The 13,166-nt window shown below is 37.7% G+C and overlaps 1 protein-coding gene across 3 annotated transcripts in view; it reads left to right on the top strand.

Moving 5' to 3' along the window:
• The window catches only part of WDR33 (WD repeat domain 33), a 67,321-nt gene that overhangs the window by 36,465 nt on the left and 17,690 nt on the right, over positions 1 to 13,166 (top strand). For 2 of the 3 annotated variants that reach the window (XR_014318162.1, XM_082767726.1), the window contains exons 8-9: positions 11,769 to 11,895; positions 12,944 to 13,098. Coding sequence is in view for 2 of the 3 variants with exons in the window: in XM_082767726.1 (XP_082623852.1) it covers positions 11,769 to 11,895; positions 12,944 to 13,098 (282 nt within the window). In the remaining variant the exon portion in view is untranslated. Of the gene's footprint in view, positions 1 to 49; positions 1,144 to 11,768; positions 11,896 to 12,943; positions 13,099 to 13,166 lie in introns of those variants that run through there. The other variant, XM_082767725.1, reaches the window with a different exon arrangement.

Consider the following 13,166-nt stretch of genomic DNA (forward strand, 5'->3'; position numbering starts at 1 on the left):
GCTGTCTTCCATGAAAGTGATCTTTTTTTTTTATCTTTACTTCTGTTAGCATTTGAATGGGACCACGTATGGAGAATTATCTGCATAACTGGAGATGAGACTTAACTATCTCTTGCGAAGTCACTACCTCTATTTATCAATAACTTTATTTTACAGAAGATTTCTAAAGTCCAGCTTCCTTAAAGAGAAATACAGCACTTTTCCATTCCACAGCCTGAGTATTTGTACACAGCACAGGCAGTACTGTAAAATGTTTTTTATTTGAAGAGCACAGATCAGTTCCTTTCAAGGGCCAGGCTAGCAACCTTTTCCTGGTGATGACTTTTCCCTCACTATTTACATTCTTAACGTGCATACTTTGTTCTTTCTTTTATTTTGCAGATGTGTCCCATTTTTTCTAAAAGTACTGCCTTTTTGCTTCTGTCTTCTGTCTTTACTTTCATATATGGTCCCAGTTCATTGGTATTACGTGGACTGGTTTGTACCTTTCTGAGTCTGAAAAGGTATTTTATATTTACTTCCTCATTTCTTCATGTAAGATTTAAAAAACAAAACAAAAAAACAACACTTCAAGAACTGCTACAAAAAATATTGAGAGTAACTTAGATTCCTTAGGAAATAACTTCTTTCTGAATCACATCCATGCAGTAAGCACTTGTTACGTTTAGCCTTTTATTTTAAACTGATTATCTACTTGACATTTTCTTTTGGTGGTTTGAGCCCACTTTTTTTTTTTTTTAAACACATCTGTTGTTGGCTTTTGCATGGTTGAGGTCTAGCTTTTGTGGTAGTGTTTTCATATAACGTACTGCTCTAAAAACCAAGAAGTAATTGTATCCCATGGATAACTTGTTTATATTTTCAACTTTTATTTCCAGAATAGGAATAATAAAAATCTTTAGTACTAATATGATTGCTTCTGTCTATTCTTGTAACAAAGATGACTGAGTTTAAAAATCTGCAGGCAAGACGAATGTTTCAGAAAAAAAGTTTTCTTTTTTTCCTCAGCATTGATGAGGAGATAATCTCTTCCTTTTCTCCTATGCTTGCACTTAAAAATAGATGGACATTTTTTATCCTGGATTCTTCTTTTTGTCCACGTCATTTGGGTTTGCGTATTTTATATAATGATTTAATTTCTTCCCTGCCTTTTTTTTTTTTTTTTAAAGAAAAAAAAAAAAGAAAAAGAAAAAAAAAAAAGATCAAGACAATATTTCTGGTGTTTCCATGGAGGAGCGTACAATAACATCCTGAGTTATTTGCCCCAGCTGTAGATGTGGCTTTTGAATTGAAGGCTTTTCTGCTTAATTCACAAGAATATCCACTTATTATATATGTGTGATTGTTATGTTTTTATGATACTGTCCTGCAAACCTCCACATCATTCTTCCTATGCTTGTTTTGGAGCTTTTTAACATGCTACTGTGTACACGCCCCTCTAGATTCAAATACAGATTCAGTCACAGACTGCATTACAGAGGGAAACAGCACACTTAATGCTGGTTGCAAAACAAATGTCTTTTTTATTGTTATTTATTTGAAAGAATTAGTTTAAAAAATAAAATCTAACCTGTAGTCATTTCAAGAAACGTAGGATTCAAAGAAGCATCTAATCCATCTGTATTTAATATGGTGTGGAAGGGCTTATTTAATTGCTGTATTCTTTATTCCAGTCTTGAAAGAACAGTCTCTTAATATGGTATCATAGGCAATCTGTTTCACACCTGTATTTTTTTTTTACGTGAAGAAAAGCTTTTTTTCCCTTGCACTTAAGATCAAATCCTGCTGATTTTGTTCACATTGCTTCTGATGTCAGCTGAAAACAGCATTTTCCACTAATTGTTTTCAATGCTGTTTGCAACCCTATTTAAATTGTTGATAGGTCCCCTTGGCCTTTCTGTCTCATAACCACCTATGTCGACTTTTACATTCTCCATTTTTTTCTCCTGATTTTCACGTAGCAGAATTATTTAAGTACTCTTTGGATCGTTTTATCCCATTTCTTCCTGTTGACATCTCTCCCTTTCTTCGTTAGGTTTTATCGCGCAAAATCCCTGGTAAGTTTTCAGCACCATCACACGCAAAGAGTTTTACTGTTTGATCCATTCATGTGCTTGTGGAATTTAAAGTGGTACATGGGTGTGCATGGTGTTTTATAGAGCTTCATTTATATTTATACAGCCACACTCTCTACACAGCAGTCCCTTAATTAGGGGACCTATTTTTAGAAGATAAGTAAGTTTTGGGTTTCCCTGCTTAAACAGGGACTTCAGTGTAATTTTTAAATCTGAATGAGGAAAAGATTTTGCAAAAGATATCATAACTAATAGGGGGCTGGAAAGAGAACTGAATCCAGAGATGTAGTGGTGATAGAGGAAAGCTGAGGAAAATACAAGGAGGTAAAAGGGCATCAATAGTGCAGAAAATTGAAGCAAGACAATGATGAAACAATCCTTGTTTCTATCTCTTGTGAGCCCAGCTTTTTCTTTGCTACTTGGAATTTCAGTGGAAGCTATTAGCTCTATCAAGTTCCTGCAACACTATTCAGATCATTTTGCTCCAGCATTTTAATTGCATTTTTGCCCTGAAAATGTTTTTTTTTCATGTTAATCTCCTTGTTTCTCTTTGTTAGCCCCAAGCTCAGTAACGGATCAGACGTGTTTGTAAGTCACTGTATGTTACATGCCATTTTTTTCTAATTTTTGTTACTGGTACACTGCTCATTTCGAGTGTTTGTCTCTCTTCATAATTTACAGCCCTTTCTCTTTTTTTTTTTTTTTTTTTTATGTTGTTTTAAAATTGGTCCCTTGCCCTTGAGATGAGAATTCTCCACTCTATTCAGCTTTTCTTCTGTATAGAAAGAACAGTGCTTTTAACTCAGGCCAATGTCATGTGCAATGCTTTCTGCCGCCAGTTTACTTCAGTAGACCTGCTGCTTCCTAGTTTGCTCAGTCCTGGTGGTAGTGTAGAGTGCAAAGAGCATTTTAAATGATCTCTGTGTATCCCTTCTTGAATTTCTTGTACTTGCTAATTGCCTGGATTTCTGTCTGAAACCAGTAAATTCCTTCCTAGAGACTACACCAAATTTGACCGTCCTTCTGTTGTCCCCCCACCTTACCCCTGGGTCAGCTCTTCACTTATTATTGAGAGCAGTTGCTCATGGGGTATTTGTTCTAGAACTGAAGAAGATATGTTCTCTAACTTCTTTTTACCTAAAATCATTATTTCTTTGGATAAAATTATAAATGTCTTGTACTTATGGGATGTTCTATGTTGGTAAAGTTGCTATCAAATGTAGCTTACCTGTTTTTTTTGTTGGCAAGAAAAAAGGTTTGTGTATATATGCTGTTCCTTGAAGTGAAAAGCACCTAACAAGCATTCCTCTTCTGTGACTGCCCAGATGATCGTCGCTGTCTCTAAAAGTAATCTTTCTAGTAGAAGAGAGAGTTGGTAGTATCTCTTCTCTCAATGGGATTTAAAGTAGGAACTTGCCCTTTAGTAATAACCATAAGTGACGCTGAAACCTATTCTTTCAAACAAGGAAGATCAAGTTAACTGAAAGATTTTAGTAGTCCTTCTGGATTGGGCATTTTTATTAAAGGATTCTGTGTTTGCTTGGGAGCAAGGGTGTATGAAGTTAGATAAAAACTTCCCACCGCCTCTTTAGCTGTGGTCCACCAAAATTAATCCTTGGTTTTAGCAGCTTGCTAAGAACGTTGTCTGCTCATGTTGGTCATAACATTGGTTTGAAACTGGGATTAACCTCTAAACTAAGTATTTGAGCTCTGCTTTTCTCTTGTGACAGCCATAATTGCCAGCAGACATTTAGAGAACTTCTAACAGGATGCTAAAGAAAAGAAGTACAGAAAATGATTATTGATGGTTACTGTTAGCTTTTGTGGAAATACGTTTCTCTTCCCTGAGTTTGGAACTAAATATTCCATCTCTACTGCTTATGTCCTTGACTGAAATTGCAGTCGGAGTCCAGAGCTTGAGGTCAGCTGGTACTAAATTCTGCAGTGTGCCCTAATTTCCTTCTTTTCCAAAATTTCTTTTGCTAAATTGCCTTGATGGATTTTAGGATCCAAAAAAAATTTCTGTGATAGCTTCAAGTTAAGTTACAATTTAGTCTAAATCAATGCTGTTTTTTTTGGCATTCCTTCTTTGTGTTACTTCTAAAAATCTCAGACTTTCCTTAGGGGTGTGTATAATAAAGATCAGGTGTAACATGCAAAGGCTTGACAAGCAGGTGGAAAGGCTGGAGATTTTGACGCTTTGATTGGCAGCAAGTGGGTAAACATTCGTAGTAATTAAGTGATGAGCAAGTGTCTTAACTATGCATTTAAAAAAAAATAAAAAACCAACAACACTGTAGCTACTGTTGGATCAGTGCATTTTAAATTTACCTCGCTTATTAGGCATCAGTTTTTAGCACATTCCCCTTTTTTTTTTATAAGTGCATGTTCTGACTGAACAACAGTGGAGTAGTTACTTTTGAGGTAAACTGTCGTGAAGCTTCAAAGTATTTGACATTCTAATCAGACTTGTGACATTGCTTCATTTTCTTTTTGAACTTGGTGGTTCACACTACCAGCATACTCCAAAAACACCTGTGTAGTTTATGTTTGGAGGACTTCACCAGGAACATTTTATAGTGAAAGCTCATGCTTTTCTGGGATATGTTTGGTGTTTTTACAACAAAAAAAAACATGCTGCCCAGCAAATTTGTTTTATGCCCAAATAAAAAGACACAAATCTGTGGAAACTGTGGACTAACGATCAACAAAATCATTGATTTTTTTTATCTCTCAAGTTTACACTTTTTCTTTCCTTCAGGGCCTGCCAGTTGTTCTATTCCTAGACACTGTTCCACTCACACAATTCCTGCATGGCATTATGTAGTAATTGCAATGTAGTATTAAAGAGGAGAGCCATCTTGTCTGATGGCTTCAGACTGCAAACGCTCGTTAGATGCTGTGCAGACTATTTCAGATCCAGTGGCTAGTAACAGGTACTTGAAAGGAAGGTGCCAGAAAACAAGCAGTATAAAACTGTGGGACAGTTTCTCCATGAGGGAGTGTTTTTTTTGGCTCCTGTGAGCTGATTATGTTAAGAAGGATGAGAATTTCTCTTATAATTACTGTTCCTTTTTTAATGTCTCTTGTACATTTATTTTTAAAATCGTTAAATGTAAATACTGTTCTAAATAAATGCTTTCTGTCAATGAAAAGCAAGTGTGTTGCTGCTTTCGAAGTAGGCTGGCTAATTTTTGAACAGAAAACATCTCGTCCTAGCTACTTTACAGATATAGTAACCAGAAAAAAAATAGTATACTGTCCTATATTTTTAATTTTAATGAAGCCCTATTGATTCTCTAATGAGTAACTGAAAAGGAATTGCAAGAAATGTCATGGGAATTGTCCCAGACAAGTGTGCCTAAGCGTGAAGTAAAATCCAATCTGCGTTTTCATAAATATTTTAGTTCTAACGCTGTTGAAAAACTGTTCTTTGTCCACACTAACATATTTATTGAATAACGTGTTGGACAGTTGTCATTTGGCGTGTCTTTCCCTTTTATACTGTCCTATTTCTCCTGTAATTTCTCTTTAGCTAGTTCTGAGCTTCCTGACTGCTTCCTATTTAAAACTGGTGATGACTTCTCTATTAGAAATCGTGACTGTTGCACTCCACTAAGCATTGTGCTGCATTTCAAAGCATCATCGCATAGGTAAACTCTAACAGAGATCCACTTAATGTTATGCATGATTTTTTTGGCTAAGTGCATAAAAATAGTGGTAAGCTGAAAATCTGAACACCAATTAAACAAAATGAATGAAAATGTTATGTTTTTACAAACTAAAACAACTTGTTGATAATAATTCTGTGATAAATCTACATAAAACTTAATTATGTTTTAGGATTAGAAATTGTAAAACATGCATACTTTGAGGACAGTCATGTAGTCCTCACTGCTACGAAAATGTTAAACAGCTCTTTGTGTGTTACAGATGCTCTTCCCGTTACTTCCAGAGATATTGCCCAACCTGCTCTCACGCTTATTTTGTCTCTATATGTTTTGCAACATACACAGGAAGTGACCTGATTGGGTGTAGATGTGGTATGCTCAAAACTATTTTCAGAAAATAAAAAAAAATAATAATAAAAAAAAAGCCAAATCCCTTTAAAAGGAAAGGTGTCTCTATAATGATTGTAGATTTTACTCTAAGTGTATTCAATGACTTAGGGGGGAAAAAAAAAAAAAAATTCCCGCCAACCCCCCTCCCCCCCAAGATCTAAAATAGACATTTTCAGTTGCATAATTTTTGTTTCTGTTCAAAGCAAAGTATTTCAGCTTTGGAAGTTGCCCAGCATTCTGCCTTCACTGAAGAATTTAAACATTCCCTTTAACATGTGAGTAGTCCCTTGTTTGAAGACAGAACTCTGCATGACCCAGTTTCCTTATGTACTGGGACCTAAATGTTTTTCCCCCTCTGTAGAAATCCCTATTTAAGACATTGTCATTGAATTTCCACTGATACAAAGAATTCAGATTCCTGCATGCCATTGCTGGTAATTGCATTTAACGTAAGATGGTTTCAGGATTTTTGCCGTGCATTTGCCACTATATGAGCACATAACTAGCATTATGTTCAAGCTCTTTCTTGCTAACTGTTGTAGGTTTTTGCAGAATTCAGACTCTTCACCAAGTGGTGTTAAGTCCTGCTGCACATACACTAGCATATACAAATTCTAAACTCATCTACAGAATTGCGTTTTGGGGGCTTTTTGACTTCTCATATTTGAGTCTGATTACCTGTTCAGTAGGGTCGAACTGGGAAATCTATTGTTTACTCACACCTGTTTCGTCAGAGCTTAACAAAAAAATAATAAAATCCTGTTTTAAACAACTTTTGTCTGAAAATAAGACAGTATGATTATAGAACTGTAAAAATGGGCTTTGTGAACAAGACTTGATTATGTCCTGTTTGGCTGCTGGTCTAGAGAAATATTGACGATACAGGAGACATTCCCTATGGGTAGATTAAAGCTCTGCCAGTCTCTCCAGATACCATTTTTATAACCTAGTAAAGAGCTAGAGAAAGATTCTGTGAGCAGATTCTGTGTTCAGAAAAGAAAATTTAATTTTAGGGAACGCGGATCTAAAAGTAGTTTGAAGCATTATTGTTGCAGGCGGAAAGGACCTTTTCGTTTAGTTTCTTATTCATCAACCTCCCACACTATGCTAAAAAGAGAAGGCATGCTGTGTATGGAGAGGGTTTCTCCAGGATTCCTATTTGGAGTGGAGAACAGGAGGTCACCTTGCTCACAGGGCAGCTTTCAGGGGGTGCGTAGTTCTCATAACGTGATGGGACAACGAACAGAAGTTCCTGGAATTAAAAAATCCTTACCCTTATTGCTAACCTGGCCAATGTTAGCTAAACACTACTTAAGAGTAGTATTCTCATTTCTGATAGCGAAGTGGTGCTCAGGTCCTAAGTGGGATGTGCACGGAAGCAGGGAATCGCTGGGCTAATGGATAACTGCCTGATTAAATTTCAAAAGCCTTCCATAAGAATGGAATAAGCAGAATAATCTAATTTGATAGTGATCCGGAAGCAACTAATAAAGTCTAAGGGAATTATATAGAGAACAGAACGTCTTGTTGTTAACGTGGCTGTTTTCAGTTGTCTTTGATTTGCAGATGGTCTTGTTTCTATTGTGCTCTGTTGTGGACGCCCTGGAAATAGTCCCATACAAAGGGCCTGCTCCTCTGAGGGGTGGCTTATTCTTTCAGGGGTACAGATTACAGGAAGGGGAGCACTGATGTGTGTGGTGAGGAAAAAACTTTAAGTCTGACTAATTCAAGTAAAGGGTATGCAGTGCTATTCACCCCCATTTAAAATGAGAATGATGAGCCTATGAGAATGATGATTTTTTTTTTTTTTTTAAGTTCTAAGGAAGAAAGAAACAGCATTGTTGCAGTTAAATGTCTACATTCATTCTTTAAAATATATGCTGTTAGAAACGTTCATCTGTGTTTGAATGTTACAAAAGTACAGGAAGGTGCTCTAAGGTAGTGTCACCTCAATATGTGTATAAACATCCAAAAATTGCTGAGAAGGATCTAGAAATCCTACAGTATCATCCATAACGTCCGCTTGCCCATTTACGTGCTGTGAAACGGGGCTCATTCCTAGGGAAAAGGAGGTAAAGGAAAAAGTTGAGCTACACCATTAAATACAGTATCTGTACACAGTTGTATTGTAAAATATATGGATCTGTTTACACGCTGATCAAAAGGCAATGATCTGCAGCAGTGATTTTTTATACTATATCTAGAATTCACTAAGTCATACATGCAGAAAATAGGTTGAGGGAACAAAATAAGATCTTAAATTTCTGTGCACTTTTTCATACTTGTGTCCTGCTGGATTTGATCAAAAACTATTACACGTGATCTTGTCACATCTTGATACTCTTTTTCTACCAGCCAGAATGTCTGTTCAGTGTTCTTTAAAGAACAGTTGTTCAAATAAGTAGTCTAGAAGTATTAACAATCAGTATTTTAATTACCTAACTGGATTGTGACTACAGTTACTTTTTTCAGAAACTTATGTATATGAAAAAATATTAGAGAAAATTCTTTCATATATTTATTTTTAATGCATTAATTTTCATTGATTTTTTTTTCTGCAGAATTTAAGTTTTTGAGTGGCTTTAGTACACTAAAACTGACAAATGTTAGCATATCATTTTATGCTCAGATGTTCTCAGCATGATTTTAAATGAGTTCAATTTATAAAAAATCTTTATCTTCAGTCTTCCTCTTCTTTCAGTTGTTTATAATCCTTTCCTTATCATGATTTATAAACAGTTCCCACACTTCAATTCATTTGTCCTTTGAGCATCCCTGCAAGATAGGAAAATGCTGTGGCAGGCATCCCTGGTGCAGGTGGGGGAAGCGCTGTTCAGATGGTGCAGTTCCTATCCTGGCCCACTGGCTCTGCTGGGTCAGAGATGTCTGTGCAGCTGCTGGAATTACAGAGCCAGCTGTGCGAGCCAGCAAGTAAAGAATGCAAACTACAGAGGTTTGCATGATTTTTTTCAGAGTGTGGTGCTTGGTGATAGGGATTCTGTACCACAGGTGAGTCTGGCTCCCTGCTCTGATCCCACTTAGGGCAGGACTTGGTCTGCAAGATGCCTCTCTTGTGGGCAGGATAGATCATTGTGATTAGCTAAAAAAGGAGGGTCCTGTGCTTTCCCTACTATTGCTATAATACAAAGCCCGCTGGTTGAAAGATTGATCTCTCTAGAAAATTTTGGTTAACTGTCTTTATGATGGCTGTGTTTTTCCACAAGTGATACACTTGGTTTCTTCTGGTCGCTGTGGTCAATTTTCATAAGCTGCTGGTGATTAAATCTTGCTGATCAGTACCTATTGATTTAGCTGCTCTGGTTAGAGGTTCCAAGTGTCTTGGCATTTTGTTACTACCCTTTAACTTTGTGGTTTGGAGCTGATATGCAGTAACTGTCCAATCTGGCTTCCAAGAAGCTCATCACTCCTGTACTGCCCATCATCATCACTCCCTTTTGAAACTTTACAGGATGGGTGCATCAGTTGCTCTGTTTCAAAGAGTGGCTCTGAACTTTAAGGCTCAGTCTGAGCCTTTCTTTGCCTGGGATACGTATTTGGGTTGGCTTAACTCATGTTAGATCTCCAAAGAAAAGCCTAAAGGAGGCATTGCACAGGGTGAGCTTTTATCCAGAGATGGCCTTCTGCCAGCATCACTCATTTTCCAGATGCAGTCTCACCAAGCAGAGAGTAGCTCTTTGTCTCTAAGCATTGTTCCATTTCTAAGTCTTTTTATTTCAGGAGCAGCAAGGCCAATGAAATTCATGTCCATATGGGCAATTATTTTATTTTTTTTCCTGGCTTTTTTTCTTTATATCTATGATATTACTAGCGTATTCTAGTCTGAACAGATTTTCATATGGTTCAGCCAGTTATAAACTGTAATAGAACATTTCTGTTGCTGCCCTTGCTGTCTTTCTGGGGGCTGCAGGATACCAGGTACCCACAGAATACTGTCGGTTGAAAACTTGCAAGCATGAATTTGCTTTCCACTATTAAGGGAAAGTTCTTTCTTACTACTTGTGGAATTGCTCCTCCCAAATAAACACACAGAACCAAGACTTGCTCAGCCTTCTCTTTCCTGTTTCATTTGAAATGGACTTAGCCAGAGCAAATCCAGACAGACAGTACCTTCTAGTTCTTTCTGCACCAGAAGAACCTGAGAGAAAGAAGAAACAATACCTCTGGGAGCACCTCTGTGTTGGTAGGAAAGACCAGCACATGTACAGTCTTTGCAGCTTGAGGATCCTGCCCTTCCCTGAGACCAGTGTGTTCTGAGGCCAATTCTGCCTGCTGTGGCTGGGGGAGGAGAATTGGCTTCCTTCATCCATACTTTCCATCCATTCAGTCCTTGAAGTTGTTATCTGTATGTTCACCAAAGTTGTATCAACTTCTTCTTGGGTCAAGAAGTTGCACTCGCTTGATGGAAAGTGTGCTTTGTGTGTTTAAATTTTGCTTGTAAGATAGAAGTACAATGCTTTTCCTAGCTGGACTTTTCTGTGCCCTCAGGAAAATTAAAGGCATTAATTTCTAATGTTTTGTTGAGTTGAGGCCTATATTGAGTAAGCTTGTGCTGCTTCAAGTTACGTGTTCCACCTTGAAGGAAGGCAGTACCTGGAAGAACTGTCTGATAGGGCCTGTTTGGCTTTGATGCAACATGGTATCATTTTTCCATACCATTTTTCCATACCGTTTTATGACTTCAATGCCTCTTTGTTACAGACGTCCCTTCTTTTCTCACCTTGCTTTTTTCTTTAGTTATCGCATGCTGCCTCATTTTCTGGCATTGACTGTTGCTGTTGGTTTTCTATTGAAGTGGGATGGCATGGAGAGATACTAGAGAAAGAAATTATCATTCATTATTTCTTGTGTCAATTCCTATATTCCAGCTCAGAAATCTCCTCATTTTATTGTGTAGCAGTAATAGGCATTTCTTTGTGACAGATTTTATATCACCTGAGCAGCACAGATTCTCTGGCAAGGTCAGTCAGTCAGTGTAAATTGAAATGATATCATGAGGGTTTTTCTCTCCCAAGTCTTGACTGTTAGAAAAACCTGAATCCTTTTGGCCTGATAACAGGTTACATCTCATAAGATGTCTTTTCATCATGTGCTAATTTAGTTTTCAGATCCATGATTTAATTTCTTTACTTATTTTCTGACAGAATGACAGAAGAGTAGTACTGATAGGATGGGAACACGTACATGCTTGCCTTTCACTTCTACAGTACTTTACAGAAAGTGTCACAGGGTATTTTCCTTTAACGCCTCTATGGAAATGCTTCTTTAGCTTCTGCTTAAAATACTGTGTAATAGTATGGGGCCAGCCCCCTCTCCCCCTCCCCCCCAAAGAAGTACCAGTTTCAGCAGAAATATCGTAGAGAATGCTTATGTTGAAGTGAGCTTGGTTCATGTGCTGTAATCTGAGAAGATGCTCCCAGTGATTAGTGCTACTTAACTGTCCTGGGAGAGTTTCTCTTTAGCTTGAATTTGTGTTTTGTGAACTGTGCTGTGTGATTTTTTTGTTTAGTTTTATATTACAGTTATATTAAGTATATTAAGTAAGCCCTTAATTTTTGGTGCCTTTTCAATTTCAATTAAATTTCTAAATGAATGGCTTTTATATTATTAACAGGACACGGAGCAGATGTGAAATGTGTTGACTGGCATCCAACAAAGGGTTTAGTTGTATCAGGAAGTAAAGATAGCCAACAGCCGATCAAGTTCTGGGATCCAAAGACTGGCCAGAGCCTTGCCACTCTGTAAGTTCATGTCCACAGACTTTGCTTTGCTCAAGTACAAGCTATCTGCATAAAACCACTGTCTCTTTTTAGCTTTTTGCCTCATGTCTTTTCAGCCATACACAATTACTTCAAATAGAAAGCTAGTGCTTTAGCTGTGCCAGAAAATCTAGGTTAGATCAAGTCTGAACTCTGAAAATTGTGACTTAAATGTTCCTTCTTTAAACTGACTTTGTCTTTATTCATGGATTTCCTAGTCACACAGTTCCCATTTGAAAAACAAATTAAATATGTGTTTAACTGGCAGATTATAAATTTCTTGTGCTGCAGTAAAAACATGAACAGTAACTGAATTCTGTTTCAATGAGCACTACCAATTACTCTAAAATACGAAGAAACAATATCAAGGCCCAGGGCCTTTGCACAGAAAGCTGTAGTATTCTGGTTTAGTGGCCTGAACTAAGTCTGCCCAGGTCTGGGCTCCCCAGTACCAGAGGGACGTAGAAATACCAGAAGGAGTTTGGAGAAGGGCTTCTAAGAGGATCAGTCAGAAGACTGGAGCACCTGTCACACAAGGACAGGCTGAGAGAACTGGGCCTGTTTAGCCTGGAGAACAGGAGATGGGTGATCTCATTAACATATATTTGAATACCTGAGGGGAGGGTGTCAAGAGGATGGAGCCAGTCTTTTCAGTTGTGCCCAGTGACAGGATGAGAGGCAATGGGCACGAACTGAAGCACAGGAGGTTCCGGCTCGATAAAGGGGGGCACTTCTTTACTGGGAGGGTGACAGAGCACTACAACAGGTTGCCCAGAGAGGATGTGGAGTCTCTTCTCCAGAGATAATCAAAACCCACCTGTATGCCATCCTGCACAAGGTGCTCTAGGTGATCCTGCTCTGCGGTGGCATTGGACTAGATGATCATCAGAGGTCCCTTCCAACCTCAGCCGTTCTGTGATTCTGTGAACTACTTTATTGCCGACCTAAATATTTGCAACTGGTAAATAATCATGTTTGATTTATCTGAGAAACTGGTTTCTGTACAGTGTTTTTCTTTCTGTACTTGCAGACATGCTCATAAAAACACAGTGATGGAGGTGAAACTGAATCTGAACGGCAACTGGCTGCTAACTGCTTCTCGTGACCATCTCTGCAAGCTCTTTGATATTCGTAATCTAAAAGAAGAACTTCAGGTCTTCAGGGGTCATAAGAAAGAGGCTACAGGTCAGCTTTTCTTACATTTTGTGAATTTTTATTAGTAAGTTTGGATTAAAAATGAAAGTTTTTGAGAT

Source organism: Aythya marila (genome assembly GCF_965140915.1).
Source record: "Aythya marila genome assembly, chromosome: 9".
Lineage (NCBI taxonomy): Eukaryota > Metazoa > Chordata > Aves > Anseriformes > Anatidae > Aythya > Aythya marila.